General features: G+C 40.2%; 1 protein-coding gene across 8 annotated transcripts in view; it reads left to right on the forward strand.

The window, feature by feature from the left end:
• The window catches only part of ncam1a (neural cell adhesion molecule 1a), a 242817-nt gene that overhangs the window by 149453 nt on the left and 69220 nt on the right, over positions 1–24144 (forward strand). For all 8 annotated transcript variants that reach the window (XM_085798386.1, XM_085798380.1, XM_085798382.1 and 5 more), the window contains exons 2-6: positions 13028–13102; positions 14985–15194; positions 16997–17140; positions 20234–20371; positions 21174–21291. In XM_085798386.1, the coding sequence (XP_085654512.1) occupies positions 13028–13102; positions 14985–15194; positions 16997–17140; positions 20234–20371; positions 21174–21291 (685 nt within the window). The remainder of the gene's footprint in view (positions 1–13027; positions 13103–14984; positions 15195–16996; positions 17141–20233; positions 20372–21173; positions 21292–24144) is intronic.

Raw genomic sequence — 24144 nt, forward strand, 5'->3', positions numbered from 1 at the left:
TCGTCTAAAAGCTCGAATCAACTGCTGTTCTGTTGTGTAATGAGACTGAACCTTTCTTGAGTCCAATCAGGTCAAGCACATGATTATAAATTACAACAAATAGTTTACTACTTTAACATTCCATTAAACTAATCTAGCATTCTGTGTTTTGCTAAAAATGTGAATGCTCAGACTGGCACAGGGTCAGAGGTTTAGAGATAACACTGAACAAAAGAGCAGTGAAATGTTCAGGAGAAAGGTGAATTTTCTCTTCTTGAATTTATTAACTTTAACAACATGCAAAAGGTACAAACTGACACACAGCTGCATTTAAGGCCGAGTCATGACTGGAGGTTCAGTGCTTAAGTGTTTGTTGGTTTGTTTGTTTGGCTCTGCTTTCCACCGGTTGCTCTTCTTCCCTTGTATTTCAGATAGAAAAGCTGCTCAAAATGTTTTTTTGTTTTTTTTTGCCTCAGTGGTTGATACACGTCAAGTCCAACTCTGGCTCTTGTATTATTAAATCTGCAGTCCAACAATCACTGGTAGGCTCTGACTGACTGTTAGAAGCACTGGGCTTTCACCAGCATGATCGCTAAATGAAGATGAAATTTCAACGCTTTTATTCTTTAACACTTGTCCATTTTCTGTTGCTTTTACCCCTTAAAAACTTTTCAAGGATCCATTTAACAAATGAAAACATCAACTGCCTCTGACATGAACAGCACTTTACTATTTTTGAAGCTTCAGCGTTACCATTTTTATGGTGCTAAAGTGTTGATTTGCTCTTCAGAAATCACTGTTTGGAAAGGATTGTGTCCATTGTGTGTGTGTGTGTGTGTGTGTGTGTGTGTGTGTGGGTCCAAGCTTTTCTAATTCCCAACTGTCATGGCAGTTTCTGGTCAGAGACTGAGAGATAACACAACCACAACCATATGACTCTGTCAAAAGCATCTTGAAATCCATTAGCAGCACCTGATACCAAAAAAAACTAAGTGCTAAATGAGGCAAAAACAGCACCCTGCTTTATGCCTTAGATTTCCATATTCAAAGTAGGATTTCGTTTTTGTAGTTTGAAAGAAGACAGTGGGTTGCCAGCAGGAATTTGGTTTTATCCCTGTCTTAGCTGAGCCCAATAGTTATTTCAGCAAACGTTAGAGTCAGCACGAATGAGAATAATCGGGCTGGTTCATACTCAAGCAAACTGACTTCCTACATATATTGTATGAAGTGGAGGTGGATAATAATTATCAGCAATTGAATTTAAGATCTGTTATACTAATCTCTGCCCTAAAACATGCCACAATACCTAAAACTTACTGCATTTTCTTTTCCAAATTATAGATTGGCCTCGGTTGTATTTCTGTTAATTATAATGTACCAGGAGATTTAACCTTGTGACAGAAAGACCCTGCAGGAGGTTAATTGGTAGAAGTTGAGACATATTCAGGTCAGACCCGGTTCAAATTACTGGGAAGTACTCTTCTAAAGCTGAGAAATGCAGTGGGTAAGGATTGTGAACAAAAAGGCAGTAAATGAGCTGAGTATTTTTTTTCTTTACATTGACAATCTGCATGTCTCTGTTTAATAACCACCAGTGTAATATGTCATTCAGGGCACAAGACAATGAAGATAACTTGCTATCATTATGCCAGCTGAACAGTCTTATAACATTAATGCGCGTCAGTCTGCCCGGGTGTCCCACCAACACCATTACACTCAGGGATATATTGTAATGGAAGTTTTGTGTGGATATTTATGGTTCCTGGAGGAAGATTACTAACTGACACTGCCATTACATCAAACTTTCCCTTCAACCAACATTTTGTTTCATGAGATGGTATAATAATGACTATGTAGTCAACCTCTGTGCTTTTTCTCTAGCAACATGCCAAAATCTTAACTTGTGCACAAGAATCGTCAACTTTGACCATGACATTCATGCTCATCAAAACAGGAAGCGTCTCCTGTCGGGATGCTTTGATCGTGTACCAACTTAACTTTCAACTTAGTTTACAAGCTGTCTCCTTGTGTACGAGGCAGAGTGCCATGGAATCAGTAGAGTATAAATTTGCTCCTCAAAAGATGAACTTTTGTGTTATAAAATCCCCTCTGTCCTTTCCTTTAATGTTGCCCTTAGGACCGACGCTTTCCATCTTCAGTCCCGCTACATGCTCTCTGCTGTAGGCTACGAGGAAGACTGTCGCTTCTAGCAGAGCTTTAGATCTTTGCTTTGTGTTTTATAATCTTTAGTCACCCTTTACCCTGGCTGCTTTTACATGTAATCTATTCACAGCCAGATTTCATGCCGTAGCTGTTCTTCCCTTCTGCAGCCCTTGTCAGCTTTTTTTGCCTTTTGTGCTGCATTCTCTCCAGGTTTAGTAATTAGGTGCTGTCAGAAAGAGAAGGCTCAAATTAGTCAGAGCAAAGAGGGACATTTCACCGTTTTGCCTCTGTTCAATGGCCAGATATTAATAACGACAGGAGAGGAGCAGCTATTGGAAATATATCAGGAGTTGTTTATTTTGAGAACCAGAGGTGAGATGGCGCATTCTGATTAATAGCGAAAGGTAGATGACGAGGCCGTAGGAAGTCGCCCGTGTCACACCATCAAACTTTTTACACTGTGAAGTGAATGGGGCGGATAAACAAAACAAACAAATATCTTTGCACTGTTGATTTTTGCACCGCAAAATTGTGTTCTTCCAGATTCGCTCCTCTCCACTTGTAATGCTCTTGTATGACAACTGAAGTGGTGGCAGGTTCGGGGGAATGACGGCAACAAGCATAATCCTGACAAAGCTGTAGTGGTGAATGACTGAAAGATGTGAAGAGAGGGAGCTTAGTGGCTGACACATATGTCAATTTGATTAAGGCCTGACACCCACACACAGCACATAGAAACGGCCGCTTAATGCTTTGTGTGCTGTCTCAAAGTACAGCAGGTTAATGATAAGTGGTGGCGACAGTTTGGAATGTGCCTCTGAAAGGCTAATTTATCTGGCTCTGGAACACAAATTGGAAACATAATGCTCAAAGTAAGTTCTGTTGGGAGGCTGAATGTAACAGCTGCTGTGTATATTCACTGCTCACCTGCAAATGCATTTCGATTTAAAGTGCAGGTGCATGAAGAATTACTACTGGTACTATACTACTACTGCTGCTTTACTGCCTCTTGTAGTAGTCTTCCTCACACCAAACAACTTTTCAGTCAATTTCACCATCTGACAAATTTCCAAAGTTGGAATAAAATCATAGTTTTGTTGGCGTTCATCATCTTGATTGTCTGCTATATGCCGGAGGTCTTAGATCAATCATGTTTAATAATATTACTGTTAGTTTTTGTACCTGTTGCTCTCTACAACAGGGATCAGCTGATACTGTAGTGAGTTACAAGCGACTCTTGGATGGCACAAGAGTAGGATTTGTTTGGTGTGGGGCCAGCAGTAAATATGTTTCAAAATAAAACAGGAAATGTCCAAACACAGTTTAGGGGGAAACCATGACAATTATAATGCTAACTTAGCAACTCTATATAAAAACTAAATACTAACTCATTGGCACATTGTCTGCAGGTGGTGTCAGACTTTAGTTTTACTTTTCAAAGTCTTCTAGAGTATGGCAGGCATAATGCAACTCTAGCTCTATATGTAAACAGACGTGACACATTGAATGATAACATGAATAAATGAGTGCTACATAAAAAATTCACATTCTTCCACAGCTGTTCTACATGATGAAATAAAGCAGCTAACATCCTGTCATGCTCCATGACATCTCTAACACTAACACTCTGCTTTTGGATCAATATGGCAAGCGGAAAAAAGATCTAAGTGGCTTTGAAGCAGGGTTCAGTATTGGGGCAAAGACGGCAGGAGTCACAAAGACAAGAGGGATATGGTCTGTTGAGTCATCACTATGTTCGCAACAATGGGCAAGGGCAAGTGGATTTGTTGCGTGCACCAAGAGGATGGTTCAAGGCCCGAAAGCCTCAGAAATGCGAGTGTGTGTGTGTTCAGTGGCAGGAGGTTTACAGAGGTCCTATTTAAAAGAAGAATGAAGAAAATAAAAAGAGGGAGGAACAAATCTTAATGTTTTTTTTGTGTGTGTGTAGAGATCACACTGGGGGTTACACCCTGCTGGAAGCCATGACAGGTGTTTCTGTGGATTGGCTGGCAAGTCAGAGAGAGAGGGTTTAGTTAGATGTCGGGGAGTGTATTGGGAGCTGGGACCAGGAAGGTGTGTCTATGGGTTTATGCAGTGCTGTAAAGTCTGGAGTGGAGGTGTTGAAAATGACTGCCAGAATTCCTATTGAACTTTGTGTTGAAGTTTCTTGAAGTCTGAGAGGGTTATGGAGAGGTTAGAGGCAGAGGTGGGTCTGTTTTGTCCATCGAGACATCCGACTCTATGTGATATCAGGTAATACAAGTCGACTTGACGTGACTTGACTTGCAAAGCTTCAGATAGAAGCAGAACGAGGCTTTGCACAGGGGCTTGATGCGCACAGGTGAGCTAATATCTGACTGACACTCATACCTCAATCGTGATTGATACAGTTATTCTGTTTGGTGTTTGAAAATTCAGTCAGCTCTGAATTCAAAGTTGAAGAAGTGGTTTTATTTAACTTTTTATGAGACAAAGTTTTGTTTGTTTGTTTTTTTTGTTTTTTCAAGTAACAGAGCTGTAAGTGTCAAAGCTTTGGAAAGCTGCTAGTTTAAATGTAAGACATTAACTTACCTATTGCACCTGTCTGCTCAACATCAGCATCAATGAATCTGCAGTACAGCATGTACTGCATAATTCAGCCCACAGGACAGTGTGTGTGTGTACCTCCACCTTGTACAAAACATACAGAACTGTATTTCAGTATTTAACCCACTTAAATTGAGGAAGAATTTGCACAAATCCTGTAAAGGTGACTAGAAGTAATGACTGGAAGAAATACCTAAAATACCAAATAGATGGTTTGATTTGATTTTTTTTTTCCCGTCTTGCCTTACTCAGAATAAGAAGTCAGGCTTGATTCAGTCAGAGACATGGTCATTTCCCATCTTAGCTCCAAACTATGCCTCAGTGCCCCCTCATTACTGCCCATGTGAAGTGAATACTTGCAGTAGAAAATCTCACTGGAATCTAAGAATAGATTCTACTTCACCTGGTCTCAGAGGTGTTCTTTTTAGTAGCTGCTGAAATTCCGCAAGAGAAATGCCACTGAAGTATTAGCTTGTATTTGTATTTTGACAGCAGCTCAGTGTAATGTGGCATATCATATAACTATTTGGATCTCATCCTTCCTCCGGTTTTTCTCATCTCTCTCTCATTTCAGATGGCAAACAGTGGTAAAAACGCTTCATAAGATTCATATAAAATAGAATAGCACCAATTTAAGATCAGAATTATCTCATAATGTTTCAAGAATCCATCAGCTTTTCTCTTTACTGCCTGAGGGGAATTAAATAGGAATCCGTCTACCCAATTTTCTAAGAGATGGGAAAAATAAGATTGCTCCTGTTGGAAAGAGACAGTGACATCAGGTGTGTGCTTGGATCTCGCTCAGGTTTTTGTCCTCATTTTTAACGTCTTTACCTTTTGTCAGACTACAGTGATTTATGAGCAACAGCACTCGAGATTTAACAATAGCACTCGACAGTTCAGGTATAGGAGGAGAAAAGTGAAACCTTGGATGCATCTGCAGTACATCCTCTGAGAGTTGCTTCCTGTGTTTATGTGCCGGTGATGTATGCATCCCAGCATGGCCCTACACAGTGCTGTCTGCCCCTGCATAGTGTGTGCTTGCTCCATCATGACTTGCATGTTAAGCATCAACAGCTGACTGTTGTAGCCTCCTTGTAATGGAGCCAGTCACCACCGGCTGCCAGGCTCCAATTAGGCATGCAAACCTCCTGATCCAAGACGGGGAAGAGGCTGCCCCAAACCTCAGGTTTTCCCCCTCAGGTTTTCCCCCACTACTTCTTGTTTGTTCACTTAACAAACTCGCGCATCCTGAATTGAAGTAATAATGGCCATGGCCTGTATAAATATTTGTGCACTTACATAATTTGGAATTAAAGAAGTCTGCCGGTAAGATGCCTAAAGCCTATTTACAGTAGCGGGCTGAAGAGTCCATAATCCTCTCGCTGGAGAATGGTCAGCGCTCATATCTTCACTCTGTGGTTTTGGTCATTGTTACTAAAACCTCACAGGCATATTTGCTTCAAAGTATAGAGGGATTATCAGCAAATTAATGCACCATTGCTAATATCGCTTCTGAGCTTAGTGTGAGTAGCTTTAGATGCTCCTCCATCGAAGTTCTTTTCTAACTTTGTCAAATTAATAACTTGAATAATCAGGGTGCTCTGCAAGCTATTAACTAGGCAAACACAGCATGCATGTGTGAATGTGTTTATGGGTGTATGTATGGATGTACTGTATTCTCAGGTAAGAGGAAGTTAATTAATAGTTTAGCTCCTTGTAAAAGACCGTGCCTCCCTTTGTTTATGAAAGAATAATACCAATGTAATTTCATTCTGATCCCATTGCCCTGCATGCTTATGAAAGGGAGTTGAGAATTTTAATAAGCAAAATGGTGAGAAATAGAAAAATAAATTGCTGTTTCATTGTTTTCTTGTTTATCTCTGGTTTTAATTAGAACCTGGATGGGCATTTTATTTTTATGAGGTAGTAACGGTAAGGTTCAAATGTTCTGTTATTGTGTTGCTTTAAGTTTGGAGGAAATGTAATTGCTCCCTGGGGGAACTGGGACCAACAGAATGACCTGTGTTTCTACAGTGCTGCTCCTCTTAGTACACTGATAGAAAACGTAATTTATGAGGCTTTCTCTCTTTTTTTTGGTGTATTTGCTGCTGCTGAGTTATTTATGTCGTTTTCAGGATACTTTTTAGGAGACTGGGTTTATAAGGAGATATTAATGAGCAAACAGTTGCTGTGAGGAGAAAGGTAACTGTTGGAAACCGTCTTCTATGTGGATGTAGTGAAATAGCTTTCGGTGTCTTGGTTGCTGTGGCCTCTAATTGCCTCTGTGGATGGTTTCAGGGAACAACCTGTCTGTTTTTTTTGTTGTTTTTTTTACTAACCCCAAAAAAGACAGAACAGGCTGCACTAAGGTTTGATGGTGGAACCTGTCATCTCTAGTTATACTGTTGTGCTGTCCTGAAAAGCTGGAAATACAAGGGACATGGCAGTGAAAGTCTCCAGGAAAAGAGCAGCAGATTGGAACTTTATTTATACAAGTATTTGTCAGAAGCACAGCTGCTGTGCAGACAGAAATATTTGCAGCAGCATGAGTTAAAACTCAGTGGGTGAACCAGAACACCCAGATTTTCCCAGGGCGTCTTCAGTCTGAGTCACCATAGTTAGCTAGTTATCCTAGCTAGTTCTAGCCAAGGGGGCAGTTGTCGTTCTGAGAAGTGAAGCTCACTTCCGCGTTCAAAAAACTGCAATCCCCTCTTCTTCCTCTGGGGGCTGGTGTCAGAAAGCAGCATTCTCCATAGACCCCCATGTTAAAATCGCCGACTTTACAGCCTCAATAAACAAGATCAAAGCCTGGTGTCATGACGTTTTTTGGTCTCAGTCGATAGTTTCTACCCCCGCACACACTCTGAGGAGGGTGAATATTTTTTTAACTCTACCGTTTTACTGTTATTAGGTTAAAACTCTGGCCAATTAGGGCGCAGAGACGTTGAGTGACAGGTCCGGAGCGGTCCGGAGACAGGCTGCTTCGAGGCCAGTGGGCGAGTTCTCGGCCGGCCAATCCAACACGGCGCTGTTCAGGCCGCAATATTTGAGTCACAAAAACGACTCCCCAAAACCAATGGGTGACGTCACGGACGCTACGTCCATTCTTTTTACAGTCTATGGTTCTAGCCTAGCCTTACTTTGCCGCCATGTTAGCTGACTGTGTGTTAATAGCACCCTTTGGGGATTATGTTAATGCTGTCTCTTGCTGTCTGACATCAGTGTCTGTTAAGTTTTCATCCTCTAATATTATCACAGCATTCACTTCAGCTCAGAGCTCAGATCACCCTGTTCACTTGTTTCTGTGCCAGATTTGTTTCTATTTATTCAGGGCTTCTCCCATTCACACTGGAGTACAGATGTGCTTTAAAGGAAGTTTCCAACAATCTGGTTTAAAATATGCCGCTCATGTTGCAGCTTTGACCACACAAATGTTTTTACCGTAGTGTGTAATGTAAGAAGAATATTAAAGCCAGTTGCTGAAGTAGCTACAGAGACTCAGCTCTCAAAATGTATTACAACAGACAGCTAAGACTAGACATACATCTACATACTGTAGCTAATGGCTGAGATTATTCCATGTCAGGGTCCTGAAGTAATGACTATAGCTCACAGCCTGAATTGTGAGGTCTGGCGTATGGTCCCAACTGGTCAAGATTTAATAACCTGGTAAAGTAGTTCTGCTGCATATTAGTTTCACAAACTCTTTATCATCGCTTTGAAATCTTTTGGAGAAAGTTCAAGTAGTCTCAAGTTCTCATTTTCATGACTTAAAGCAGACTCGAGTCAAATCTCCTGTCTGCAGCTCTGCCTTTTATTAAGAAAACGTTATTCTTGAAAGAACACAAATCATAGTTGAGAGGCACAGACCAACATTACTGAAGGGAAAAGGGTATTATGTTTTGCATAGATCAATGTTGTGCCAATTATGATATAAATGAAAGCATGCAACCATGCATATGACAACAAAGGATGTAATTCTGAAAAATATCCAGCGGGCTTTTTCCTCCCAAAGTCTAGATTTACAGAGTTTTCTTTCCGTAATACCCCCACATGCCGCCTTCTCTACACTGATCTTAATGATAGTGGAGATGCTGTTTGTGTAAGTGCAGGGTGATGTGAGGTGTCTAAGCAGAGTATGAAGAGTGAAGAAGGACTCTTGAGAGTAGACAGGGAGGGTTATGAGTCTTAGGAGAGGACTGAAAGTGAGGGGCAGGCTTAGTGGCTAGATATTAGATTGGTGTCATGAGTGAGCACATCAGGGCACAGATAGCTTCATCCTTTATCTAAGCTCTCTCTTCACTATGACAAGCACTTCTTTCTATCCGTTCTGTGAATCTACACCCCCCCCCCCCCCCCCCCCTCCCCGCACTCCTCTGCTTCTGGACTTCCTCATTTACCTTTTCACTCACATATTCTAGGTCAAGTCTATTTTAATTTGAGTGCTTGGAAGGATCAGACTGCTGTTTTTGGACGTTTTAGCTTACAATACATGATGTATGATTTAAAATACAACATTTTAAGGCATCAGCACATGTCCATCCAAATCATACACATCAGAGCATACAATGCAATATCACTATATAACTTTTTTAATGAAATGAAACTGTATATTGTATCAGTCTGTTATTAAATAAGATTGAACCTCTATTTCATCCAGTTTTATTATTATCGTGAACCACAACCATTTCGTGAGACAGTCTTGACAGCAAGTAACATATCACTTTATGAAAAAGCTGCATAACACAGCAGTTTACCTTGGCCACCCCCATTTATATATTCAAAGAATGCATTCACATCCGAAGTGCTGTCTGGCAGTCAGGAAGAATGGAGCAGGACTCTTCATTCTGCCAAGAGCAGACCTCTCCCTTTATGAGCCTCAGTGGGTCAGATCACTGTGAACACGGCGTTGCCTTGTGTTTCAGGGGGCATGGACGGTGACAATGCCTCCCAGGGAAGGAGCACCCTCTTAAAGTTGCCCCCTCCTCTTGATGAAAACACCTTTCCAGTTCCGCTGTGCCACATTTACAAAAAAAAAGAGCCTGAATGTTACATTTCCTGGCAAATGTGCTTTTACTGAATACATCTGGTGAGGAATACAAGTTCCGTAAATGTTTAACACATCCGTTTTTACCTTCATGTTAATGGCTGGACCAAATTGGCTTTGTTGTGTCATTACACTGAGTGCAAACGCCAGATTCACAATTACTGTCTGGCATTAGGGAAATTACATTGTGATAGCTGTGATTTTGAAGCCTCCTTCTGAGTGTAATTTACCCTATATTATTTTCTCTTTTAAACACTACTCTTGCCCTCTTTACAACTTTCTTGTTTTTTGTGTGAAAAGGATGCTTTTACTTTCGCTTCTTTTTATGTTCATTTAAAGAGGAACTACGTAAGTCTGGTCGTTTTTCCTCTGTTTTGCTTACCCTCCGCCTGGCCATGTGCATCACAATTACTCTGGTGCTTTTTAATTAAGGTAAATCCTGCTTAGTACCTCTTTAAGTTTGGTCTTCTATAGCAGCATACAGTGGTTTGGGTTAGGTAAAAAGACAGGACAATATATCACGGCTTCTTAGCTCTAATTTTATAATGGTCTGTTATAATAAAATATCTGGGACAAGGTGCAGTATTTATGACTGACATTTTAAGTTGTAAAGAAGTAAAGAGTGATATTTGAAACTGATCGTGTTCTTTTGGTTTCATTCAGTAATTGAAAGACTTTTTACACTTTCATTTCATTAGTTGCAATACACTCTGGACAGAGACACAAAGTCACACTTTGGCTTGACAAATGATACTCAACAACCACTTCATCATGGAGACACTGTGCAAGTGGCCATTTAGAGACATACACTGAGAAAATGGCTTTTGGGAATAGCTATCTTTCCCACACCGCTTGAACCCGTCTTTGTTGTCTTTAGTGTTGCCGATATGATCAGTGGATTTGGGGCCAGTTGTCTCAGTGTTAGGAGGCATGGCCGGGGTTTGCATTGTATCTGTGATCTTACCAGATGAGGGAAGGAAATGGATATGTTGTTTTCTTTGTCTCTACCTCCAGCCTGTAGAAGCAAACAGACTGTGGGCAGTGGTTCGTCTCACCTCTACAGGCTGCATGCGAGCCTGGAACAAAGGCTGGGGCTCTCATGCAGTGTTTTACTGCAAATCAATATTTGCATGACTTCTTGACTTAGCCATATGGGAGATATTATTCTCTCCTTGAATAGTGTAATGAAATCAATATTTGAGACCAGTTGTTGACCAGGAAAATTACAGGATGTGTTGCATGTCCAAGTGCTTAATTTATTTTCACATATTCCTGACAAGCAACCTGTAATCATAGTTGTGTCTTCTCTCACCGGCCCCTCACGCACAGATCCTGATGTACTGCTGTTAGGACGACCCTGCACTGCACCGGCTTTGCTTGTTTACACAATACCAAACAAGGCAGGCTGCGGCTGATGGTGGCTTATTGCTGGAACAACAATACGTTCCATTTTGTGTTTGTACCGTTTTTGTTGGTCTAAACACAAAAGCATATTGTGCACATTTTTTTCAGTTTTGAATCCTCAACCTGATATGTTGGCCTGGGTTCATCCTCACAGTATGATGATGATGGCTTTTCACATGTGTGTAAGGATAAAAAAAAGAGCTATGAGGGCCACTGCTGTGTGCCTGCCACTGTCTCCTCTTACTCACCCGTGTGTTTCTAGAACTGAGATTGTTGCATTATGAAGAACGAATCGCTCATTGTGCTATGACAATAATTGGCTACCTGTCTTTGCAAATCCTTGCAAAGTCCTTGCAAATCATTCCCATGAATTTCCCGGTGAGAACTGGGCAGAGACTGACTTGCTCATTTGTGTGAAGTGGCGACATGCTGAAGGCTCAGTGGGATTTCTCTGTCAAGCTCCGGATCACGATTCAGTGGTGTTTTCTGCTTCACAGCCTGTGCTTCACTCCCATTCCACACCCCACTGAAGATAGGAGCCTTACATTAAAGTGTTTCACTTTCAAATATCATCACATCTCTTGTCATTCTGATGCACACATGCAAGTGAAGATTTCCTGATTAGTCTTTGAAAATTATTTCACATTTTGACACTTTTCATGCAGTATGCAATAGTTTTTGATTTCTATTTGTTAGCATGCAGGGAAGAACAAACGGCAGGTGTTTTCTCTGCTCTTTAAGTATCATCTTTGTGACTATAGGCCTACCTTTCACTGATGCTGAGAAATTAAGTGCATTGGAGTCTAAGGAAAGGGATATGCTTTGATTTCTGGCATTATGCCTTCTAAATCTTCTGCCAGAGAGGCGGGGAGGGGGAAAACGAGTACGAGAGCACCCTGCGACGACTCAGTCAGGTGGTTTTTGTAAACACAGAGTGAAAAAATAAATCCTCAGATAGTGTTACTGAATATACTTAATATTCCTGCAGGGGAACGGAGATCAATTTACCACAAACTAATTAAAAATACAAAGCAAAATACTTATCCTTTTTTTGATAGTCAGATAATTTGCCGCAGTTTCTGTCTGTCTGCACGGTGCCTTCATGTTTTTCACTTGGCTTATTGCTGTCACGAGATGCCTACTAATGCTTTGACTTTGGAAAGTGTCAGACAGTTGATTGTCACAGGGTCGCAGGTGCATGATTCATTAACAGCCAACACTTTGAAGTGTGTGTGTGCGCCTCTGTGTGTCTGTGTGGCAAGAGGTATAGCGTCTTATGAGTGAATCACAAGGCCAAGGATGCCATTATCTCAGTTCTTTGTGATAATGCAAATGACTCAATATCCAGCCCTGCACTATAACCTTGCTCAACAACTTGGGGGATGAGAGGGAGGGCCGGTATATGAAAAAAGAAAAAAACATGCACTATAGCTGTGTCTTGACAAACAAGATGGCCAACAATCAGAACTCAATACCTCTGCTATAATCTCCCTATCATAACACCATCCTAATGTAAACAACTGCACTGTTTGCTGTGCTTTCTCTGTCCAATATACTCTGAAGAAGGAAGCCTCAAAACAACCTGTCAGTTCAACAAGGTCCTAGTGGAAAATGTAGACTCATAACCCATCCGCACACGGAGATGTTGCACTCTACTGAGCATAAAGATTTCATCACAGGGTTTCATTCATGGAGGGTATGCATGAAAAATGGTTGCTCTTTTGAGCAGGCAAAGCAATTTGATTTTGAGCCTTAGCCTATTGTGCTTTTCCCCTGTGTCGCTGTTTGTCTTGATGGAACCAGAGACTAACATATATGTTGTCCTGTCTTCTTCTCTTCACCCAGCCACCATCCAAGTGCAAATCACTCCAACGCGAGGAGAGATCAGCGTAGGAGAGTCCAAGTTTTTCCTCTGTGAAGGTAAGAGATGTACAGTGTGATGAACATGGCACCTCATGTGTATACAGTTACAGTAAGTATAGCAGTGTTAACTGAGAGGATCATCTCATGTCATAAAATGACATGAGACAGTCTAAATAATGAGGCTGCTCTACATGTGAATATATCCTATTAGAATTAAAGTGTGAAGAGACAAGACGGTGCTAAAAAAAGGATAGCACTTTATTCTGAGATCACAGTCAGGTAGGGAAGAGGGCTTGGGGATGTGGGAGAGAGGTGCAGTCTGAAGAGATAATGAGCAAGAGGTCTTGTACTTTCCTTCTGTTTTCAATGTGGAATGTACTACACATGTGCAGATAACAGCTTGTCTGAAATCCAGGTGGTATTGACATTAGGTAAGTCAGCTGCCTGACATGGAGCAATCTGTACGAATTAAATTATGTAAGTCTGAGGTCAACAGTTAAAAGAGTCTGGCTAGATAGTCTGTAAATTAATAGTTTACTTTATCTCAATTGGTTTTGAAAAAAGGATGATAAAAAAAAAATCTGTATCACTATCTCTTACAAGAGTCAGTGACCTTGTATAAGTTCTCTTTTTTTATGTCTTTTCACCTAAGAAATAAATGGAAACTGTTGAAAGCGAGGTCTGCCTCTGACACAATAAGCCTGACACTGATCCGTGACAAAAACTATCAAGTCGGCATAGAATCAGCCCACAGCACAGTTCATGTAGTTCAACCAAATCCAAAACATGTCATGACCTTATTGTCAAATGTCCTTGACTTTGTGACTTTTCGAATGCATTTGATTTTCTCATAGGCAAAAAAAAAAAATGCTGTGCTTTCAGCCACAGTGCACTGGAGACAAGTCAGAGACAGGAGATGAGTGATATCCAATGAAAGAGCAGCAGTAAAGCGAGGGTGGGGAATAGTGGAGACAGCTGACACACTAGCTATCTTTTTTTTTTAGATTACTGATTTAAGAAAAAACAAAAAACAAATCAGCATTGCCTGCAAAAGTCAGATCAGCTCCATTATTAGAGGTGGATGAGCCAAAGCCTCAGCTAGGAAATTAAATAAATAAATAAATTATTGACCATCAGAAGTCATTAATGATGCTGCTTGTTTTCTATAGTTTGACTAAATACTGACACAGTATTAACTTGATTCTGTTGCTGCTTGCAGAAAAAACCCTTTGTGAAGTTCAACCCATTGAACCAGAGTTCAATGACATGCATGTATAATATGAAGTCTTGACATTATATAAAAAAAAGATTTAAATGATTTTGTTCCGTGAAAGATTGTGACGTCTAGTTTTCTATATTTGATAAGAATGTCAAAATACATTTTTAATCCTTTATGTTCCTTTTGACGTGCAAAGGCATTAATGTGTTTCAACCAAACAAAGAACTTGTCAGCACTTTTCATTATAATGAATGACTTATGTGGAAACGCTGTTTGATATTTCTTTTAGTGAAAACAGCCTCCTCCTACATCCAGCTGAGCAAATAGAAATTATTTACAATTACAAATCTTTTTTATGTTTTTGCTAACATATTTGGTCTGATCTTGAAAATGCATCTACTTAAGGATGATGGGATTTGATTTAACATTAATGTGTCCAAGATATTTTCACCAAGAATTCTTGATTTATGAAGAGCAGATTTTCCCTTTTTATATACGAGTGGAAGTAATACCGACTTCACTGACAGATTATCATGACAAGACAGAATAGAGACATGCTTAAATGTCTTGAAGTAATTCTTATGATTTAGTGTAAACAACATCCAAATTGTAAAAATGTTGGGGGTTGGATTCAGTCCAAGAAATAGCAGTATTCAGTTTACTGCAGTTGTTGTGTTTGGTCTTCCTTATTTCAATCTTGTCTTATTTTCTACTTTTCAGTGGTGGGAGATGTTAAAGACATAGACTGGTATGCTCCCAGTGGTGAGAAGATCCTCCCCAACCGACAAGACATTTTTGTGAGCCGCAGTGATGAAAGCTTATCGACCCTCACCATCTACCACGCGAATGTGGGCAGCGCCGGTATCTACAAGTGTGTGGCAAAGAGCGCGGACAAGGAGGCCCAGGCCACGGTCCAAGTGGAGATCTTCCGTAAGTTGTACTCAAATCTGTAGAAAAACGTATTCTCAATGCCAAACCATGGACTTCATACACAATAATAAGAACTCCTGAAGGTTTTTAAGTCACTGTTTAACTTTACATGAAATTTCGGTAGACTGCTCCCAACCATTTCATTTGTCTTTTGTTTGAAGCCATACATTCAAATTGAGGCAAAGGTGGACACGGCTGGATGCAGCCGGGGTCAGACGAGCGAGCAACAGCCTCAGAGGCTCAGAGTGGTAGCCCGCTCAACCTGCCACTCAATGCAAATCTACCTCGCAACATTCCCTACCTTAATAGAAACAGTTTTCAAAACTGGTAACAAGACAAAGAAAAAGCAAAATTAGACATAGAATTCAAAACTTCTTCACCAGGGAAAGAAGATTTTTATATTATTTAATAAGGTACAATACAGCATTTGAGCAAAGACAGAGAGGAGTTTCATTTGTAGGTTCTGTTCGATTAAATTGGCTTCATCATTTAAGTGTGGCAGCTGCTGCTTGGTGTCAACTCCTACTAGTACTGTACATATCTCTCCATAAATACAGGCTGAAATCTTTTCATTATATCACATTATGCCTATTCTATATTATGCCTTATACTGTATGTGTGTGCAGTATGTAGAGAGAGAATTGTTAGTGGAAAAAGAAACAGGAAACATCCTATTCCCTTCTGTTTTGCTGCTCAAACTCAGAAACAACATTATTTATCTGTTAATTTGTGTCAAAGCGTCCACACACAATATCAACAAAGAGGGAAAAATACAGAGCAGAAAACAAATAAGTACAGCATAGCCAGTGTGAACCAGTTTAAAATAGTAGGTGGGCCTGGAACTGTCCACAGATGGCAGCAGGGGTCAGTAAGGTCAAACAGGCAAACTCAGGTCTGATGTCTGATGCATGTAGGCACACAGTTTGTCATGCCCCACTTGGTTGGGTGTACGTGTGAGGTATCTGGATGTGTTGTTATGTGTAGTTCTTTCATGGAACAAGAACATAACACTTTCTGCAAATCCCACACGGTCTTCTAGAAACGGTATTTGTGTTCTACTACATGGTTTTGTCATATAAATTCAAATGGAAACATAATTGCTACCTGGATTATGTCCACGGGCAATGTTTTTTCCAGTCACTATAATCCAGGAAGTAATTCATTTCCATTTGAATCCATTCGAATGCGAAACCATTTTGGAGAATATAATGTAATTTCTTGCAATTGTTTCCAATTTGGCTTTTAAGACGGTGATCCCAGAATTGTTCATATACTGTTTAAGGCAAAATATACAGAAAGGCTGTGAATGTATAGAGCAGATGACATATGAAGTTTTGCTGTGCCTTCCAAGACAATTTAGTCCCCGCAGTAAAATCTTTGAATAATTCATTAACGCATCCTTTAAAAAAAGAGAAAAAAAAACACAGCTCTGTGTTAAAAAGAAATGCAAAGGGCTTTGGCACCCCAGAGTGGTCCCATTAAAATGAGTAAGGGCGATGTGAATCCTTTTACACATTGCTGTTGTCTGTGTCAGTACGGACCAAGAGTCTTTGAATTGCCTTTACCTTCGTACACCATCTGTGAATATATGAAGTAAACCAACAAAACTTTTATCAGAAAAGCAGAAGCTCAACCATATGGCACCTCATTACGCTGCTAATCAACTATAGAATTTTTTTTTTTTTGTCCAATATAAATATACCACATGAGAGTTTTCACCTCAGAAGTGTCAGTTAGTACAATAAGATGTTTTTTAGACGTGTGTATTGTGTAATATCTGTGTGTGTCACATTTCCTTACAGAGAGGATCACTTTCCAGAGCGCCCCGAGCCCACAGGAGTTCAACGAAGGCGACGATGCCGACATAGTCTGCGATGTGGTCAGCTCGCCATCACCCACCATCATTTGGAAGCACAAAGGCTCCAAGATTCAATCTGCCAAAGATGGTGAGCCAGTCCTCATAAAAACCATCCAATGCCTGTGCTTAGTGTCTCACCTCCATCGCCTCTCATCCCCCCCCGACTCCCCGAGCAGTCACTGTACCCTCCTGCCAGTGCTTTCTGCCAAGTCATGCTTTCAAATCAATTTGCTATACTCTTCGTCATCTCCTTCTCCTGCCCATCATCTACAAACAAAGCCATGAATCATAGATGATGCATGAAGGAGGATGTTAAGTTCCCCAAATAGAGTGAGAGAACCTCTCTGGAGGCTGAAATAATAACCAAAAGAAAAACTTGATGGGAAAAGAGAAGCTAACGGTGTAATTTACAGTATATGTGCGCCAAATCGGAACAATTCTCAACTGCCAAGTTATGAGGGCTATTAATATAATAACAATAATATTAGAAATAATAAAAAACTGTATTTTGTTTCACAGCGGGGTGTAGTTCTCGCCTCATAATAAGTTTGCCATGTTTACCCACTGTAATATCGAAGGTAAACACCACCTTCATTTAACACCTCGCCTTCCGGCTTGAAAGGAAGTTGAGAAAAAAGGTTGCTCCTTTCCAGAGGAATGAAGCTGTAATCGGCTTCGATTTGCAGCCACTATCATGGCTTCCAGTGGTGAGTCACTGTCACAGCAGAAAGGAAAAAAAAAGAGAAAACAATAACATCAAAAGATTCATAGAAACTTCTCTGCATCATAATCCCTTTTTTCATTGTTGATCCCTATGTTCTAAACAATTGTTGCTCTGCCAGTAAACACGCTTTGGAGCGACGAAGCGTGACACAGAACTAAGGTATTTAGCTTTGTTGTGGAGAAACTGTGAGGGTCTCAAACAGTCTGAACATACAAGCAAACACAGCAGAAGTGAGTGGTGCTGCAGTAGTGGAACGAGACGTCTCTATGGACGTTTCTGATAAAATTGTGTTTGCTGTTGTGACTCTCGATAAACCTTGGAAACCAGAGTAACTGCTGTGAAACCGAGCTGACTACATCTGCCGTCCTCAATGAAAAGAACAAATTAAAAACTGCTCAGCGTGGGCCGCGTCTGCCAAGAAGACGAGTAGGGGCATAAATGCTGTAGTAAATATATTCATCTACAGTTTTTTGTGATGGATTTCATCTGGCAACTTCGGCCAGCAGTTTCATTCTGGTCCAGAGCGGTTCTGCCTCAGAGAAGTCAAAACTTTACAGTCCAATGTGTGAGAGCTGAGGTGGCGATGAGGCGAGAGACCAGGTTTTGTTTTACACTTGGAGTGGGCCTATTTTAACCTTAGAGTAACCCCTCCCTCGGTGACCGCTGGAGAGCTTGCAGTCACCACACTGTTGTGCTAAGCCAGCCTTTATTCTTGGACTGTGGTCAAGGAATGTGTTTTTCACTGGAAAAACCACTAATTGTAACCAACACTGAAAACTGAAAACTGCTTATGTAATTTTCCTTGGAGCAGCAGTTGACCCGACCATAAGCTTCAACCTTATACTGCATGTTTCATTGTTACACCTCCCATCAGAATGTGTCATTGTGATATGTGTCAGTGGAGCATGGAGTAAGAAAATGTTAAAAAAATAATGTGTCTGTTCAGATGCCACAAGTAGGTTTGATGTTACTATAAATACGTTTTATAACTATTATGTCACTTTTCACTTCATGAATATTTCAGTTCACAATCCAATGTTGTATATTTTCTTGAGCTCATTCAAGCAAAGTGTTTCCAAATAAATACAGGTCATCAGGATCAGTAGTAAAATTACTCATAATTTGGAATGTGTCCTTATTATGTTATTGATGCTTTATAAGCATCACTTGAACGTCGTGGCCAGTGGAGATGGAACTTATTTTAACTACTTCATACTGTATGTTGATTCGTTTAAGGTATTCCAATGTAAAAGCAGCAGAAATCTGACATACAAGTAGCTTGCAGAATGTATTTCGGGCGCAGTAAATCTAATTTCTGGCCCTTCCTGACTGGCAGACAGTGAGCTGAGGTGGAATCGTCTGTGCAATAAAGTGCACAAATCTCAGAAGTGATGGGAATGAAATGTTCATTATCCAAAGCCCACATCCTGTCTAGCACTCTCTACATAATTATATGCATGCAAGTGATTTTATAGCGCACAGACTTTCTTTAGTTTACACAGTTTTAAACAGGCAGAGAAATTGAAATCTCATACACTCTCACCAGCATGGAAATTAAACTAGCAGCACTGAAGTATTCCTGACAAAAGCCTCAACTGGCCTGTGAAAGTTACGCTTCAAAGGTACATGTCAAATATCCACACTTTTTAATTCAGGTCTAAAGCAGACACTGGCCAATCACAAATTTCTGACTAGTGTGTTGTCCAATTTGAGACGTGCAGAGAACAAAGAACAAAGATGACTCCGTTGGTTGTCTTAAGCCTATAAATAAAATGTGGTCAGGGGCCTTGGTTTTTAATGAAGGCTGCAAAACTTTTCCCCAGATACGTGTGAGAAACAACACCTGGTTCCAGTTAAGACAGCTCACTCTGTCCCTCTGTGTTTATGGTTGCTTTAATTAGAGTTGCAACAGTTTGTCAAGCTCTATGATCATGTAAAACACAGCAGAAATACGTCTGGTGTGGTCATGCAGGGCTCTCTGTGTTCTTCCAGCCACATGCTTGATTGCCATAGATAATTGGGACTTTTTAACCTGGCTCCGACATCCTGTCTGAGCACTTAAAGTTCGCTTTTCAAATTCAGTCCGATTTTCTATATCCAAGTAAATAATCATACTTAATTTCACACTTCACTGGGACACTTTTTGGCTTCTCAGTTAGATTTTCTTAGATAGTCTTCAACTGTTGCAAACAATTCTGCTCCTACTTTTGGAGTTTCTAATAATTCTTTCCTAATGTTAACTTGTTATGGCTCCTTGGAGGGAAAGTAAAGTATATCATTTACTTGGAAAGAAAGCTTTGAACATAATGAAAGAGAACATAATATACTGTAGATCCTTTATCCATAAGGGAGCACATTGAGAAAATGACACCCCCTCTTTGGCTGTGCCAGTATAATCTTAATAATCGTGAAAACCATATGTGGTAAAGTTTTTGTGCTCTGTTGTGTCTGTTCCAGTGCGATTCAGGATCATGGAAAATGGCCACCTGCAGATCCGCGGCATCAAGAAGACAGATGAGGGCACGTACAACTGTGAGGCTCGTGTCATGGCCAGGGGAGAAATTGACTTCAGGACTATCAAGGTCGTCGTTAATGGTAAGCACTATATTTCTGTCACTTTTTTTTCCTGGCTTGTCCTGTTGTTTAAGAACTGTTGTTTAGCGCACCAGGGTGCAGTGGCAATGTTCTTTTTAAAGCCTTGGATATGGCTTTTGTGACAGTGGTCGCTCAGCTCCTCTGTTTGATCCAGACCAAGATACCCAGAAAACGACAGACCAGGTTATTATGTAACTTGGTGCAAACATTCATAGTCCACATACAGTGAGTTTCTTAGAGGGTTGTCAAAGTTAATGCAATAATAACAGATTAATGCACATTCCTTTTTACATTACTATTTTTACTATTAATCATGATTAAATAAATATTTGAGTCAATTGACAGTCCTTGAAAACTTTATCATCTCCAAACTTAAAGGTTGTACGGTAGTTCATGTTCTCATAGCATTGATATAGTGCTGTTTTCAGTTTTAAAAATACTCTAAACACCCACTGTGCACTCCCTGCTCTGTACCAGATGTCAGTCAGACAGTGAGTGTACAGGTTGTTAGCATAGTGAGGCAATTATTCACTAAAGAACCAGATATTAGTCTTAGGAGCTGGAAGAAACCAAAGACAGAGCTAAAAAAGAAGGGGTTAAATATGACTTACATTCATCTGAACTCAATGGCAGCATCAAATGAATCTTAATGTTTTTCCCCACGTTCTTTCTACTGTCTCTAGGTGGCAGGTTTAAATGCACTAATCTTAAAGTTGTCTATTTAACACACACTTTAAATCACTGTATGTGAACTTCATATGTTTTCTAGTATTAATCCTCTTTTTTTGTATCTCTGTTCCAGTGCTTCCCACCATCCGAGCCAGGCAGACGGAGGTCAATGCTACAGCTGACATTGGTAGCGTGGCTTTGTTGGCTTGTGATGCAGATGGTTTCCCTGAACCCACAGTCACCTGGGCACAGTACGTCTTCTGCCGCCGTTCTTAGCCTGTTTTGATAAGTTCTGTAGGATCAATAGTTGGGTTTCTCTCACAGATCTACCCCGGATCAGATCAGGAGCAGATTTGAGCTGTCACAAAAAATTAAACCCTTTGTTTTATTCTGAACCTCTTACTATTTTTTTTCTCAACCTCAAAGGGGAACACCACTAAGTAAAGCCAAGATGTCAAGAATTAGAAAAAGTTATACACCTGATGCTGAGTTAACCTTCCCATGTCACTGCACCAGAAACTTCAAAGACAAAGTGTCCAAAAGTTCTGAGAGCAGTACAACAGATCTTTACAAGACAACATTTCTCCCAGTGTGGGTCCACCAAACAGACAAAAGCTGCCTGATAATTTAAAGCAAAAAAAGGGGGAGTTCTGTATTATGCACTAGTACTTTACAATGCAATATACTTGGTGCTGCATGTGCTACTGTAGTGCTATACCAATGCTGGTCTTTTTCAGGATTACACTTTTTCCTGAGAATTAATTTTCAAACAGGTAAAGCAAAGAGTGATGGGTTATCTCTGTGTCCTTTCATAAAAATAGCCTCCCTGGAGCTTCTTTCCTGAGAATATTTTATTAATTTATAAGAATTTTATCCCAGGAACCTTTGCAAATGCTGCAGTTGACATTTACAGCTCAGTTCAGTAATTTATAAACATTTCTTTATTTTATTTTTCAGCTGTAGAGCGTTAACCTTTATCAATGACACAAGGCTATGGCCTTCAGTAACAGGATGCACTGTGTGGCCCGTAGCTGAGTTAGAAGGTTGTGTAGTAATCAAGTGGACAGTTTTTGGGGGTGTTGCTGGCTTGTTGCTGCCCTCTGTCTCCAGCTGCAGGACACAACGACAAAGGCCATGTGCTGACACAAGGAGGACATGACACTGTTTAAAGTGAGCTCACAATAATGTGCACACGCACAGTGAGGGAAGAGATCTACTTCAGCCCTGTGCATGTGTTATCCTCTCCATAGTGAATACACAATAGAAAACATATTCTCTGAAGTCCATGTGACTTTGGTCTGCAGTGCAGACAATGACAGATGGTATGAAGTGTTCACACAAAGAATAGATGCAGTCATTTCTTTAAAAAAAAATCATATGTATTGATTTTTATCCAGTGAAGAGCGTGTTCTCGGTTCAGTCTCTGTGAGCCCCATTATTTCAAGGCAACACCTCAATATAAACACAGTCACAAAAAAACCCTATTGTGACTCTTCCTGCAAATCAACTGGAGGGAACAAACAAAGTTTTGAATTAACTTGTGGCTTTATATTAAATTTGAGTCATATTGTTTGGTAGAAAAACGCTCTTACGTTCTGGAAGCCTTTGTATAAAACTCAAACACAACGGCTGGTTTGAGCTCTTGCTTCCCTGAACTAAGAATATAGAGGGTTTTTTTAAGCACAAATCAAGTTGTGCTCCAAACAAGGGCACTTGAGTGTCAAGTAGAAGTGCACATTGTTTCAGGTTTAGCTGTAATCCACCAGAACTGGTCACTTTGGTGCCTGTTTGTAAATTGAGCCCTCTCATCAAGGCTGAGTTGAAACAATGTAAACTCTGACTAAACTGTGGCTTGAAGGTGAAGCTGTCACAGCCTGTCTGGACAAACTGTTTGTTGAGCGTGATTGGTGGCAGCTTCAAAAGGATTGCATATGCACATTGTGAATCTCAGGGAGTTGTTGTTGTTATAAGAAGTGTCTGTAAACGGACTATACATATTTATTTGTGTAGCCTTGCCTACAAATTGTTGTGTGGGAGAAATTATGAGATTTGCATGTATTACATTTGCATGACTATAACAAGGGCAAAAAGGCTTTGATGAGTATTATTAGGGAGATCTCCACTCTGCACATGCTATTTAATTGTGAACCATTTTGATCTTGTTAGTGTGGTTATGAGGCTGGCGCTCTTGTGTATGGAAACCTCGACTGAGTTTGCACCTGGGTGCAGATTCATGCATATACAAACTTGACAAGATTTACTTGTGAATTTCTTACACAGACTTTAGCTGTTACTAAATATTTATACACAGAAACAGTGAGATGGAACTACTATACAACTGCCGACAAATGAAATAAAAAAGGTTTTCCATTACGAAAGAAAAAAACACAGTATATATTAAGAGAAAATGGCAACAGAGATGAAAAATGAGCAACAGTTGATTTTGCAAGGTTTCATTGGGTTAAAAGCACTTGGATGTGAAGCTCATGCTGCAGCACCATCTATGTTTACAGAGATGAGTGAATACTAGTATGATAATGGTGTTTCTTTGGATATATACACATTACTCGGGGCGTCACTGAGCTCTGAAATAATCCACTCCTGTTCATATCATGGTGCTGTAGAGTAGTGCCTCTTTTTCTGACAAATGGTGTTTGGCAGAGTACAAACACTGAACGTGAATTAGCTGAGGTTATGTTGTCTGGCGCTAAAACAAGAATAAGGGAAGGTTGGAAATGAGAAGCCTGCCTCATTTTACACATTGCTCTGTGCTAACAAAAAGGGGATGAGGAGAGATAGGGGTTGGGATTAGAGATTTATTTGAATCTAAAGCTTTAAAGATTTCTGTATATGACCTTCGTGGAACTAAATTAAAAAAGGAACAAGCATGAATCACAGCCATAGATATAACCCCCAAAGATTATGGATATCAATAGATATTGAAAGTAACTAGTACTCATTGGTGATACTCAGTTTTACCAATAACCAACATTTTTTCCGTACATACTATACAGCTGCTTGTTCAATGTACTTTCATATCGATGATGCATCATTCACCACTGTCAAGCTGGTGTGCAAAGAAATCATTAAATAAGGCTTTTTTG

The sequence above is a fragment of the Trachurus japonicus genome, chromosome 14 (assembly GCF_045865225.1).
Source record: "Trachurus japonicus isolate A0001 chromosome 14, Traja_1.0".
Classification (NCBI taxonomy): Eukaryota; Metazoa; Chordata; class Actinopteri; order Carangiformes; family Carangidae; genus Trachurus; species Trachurus japonicus.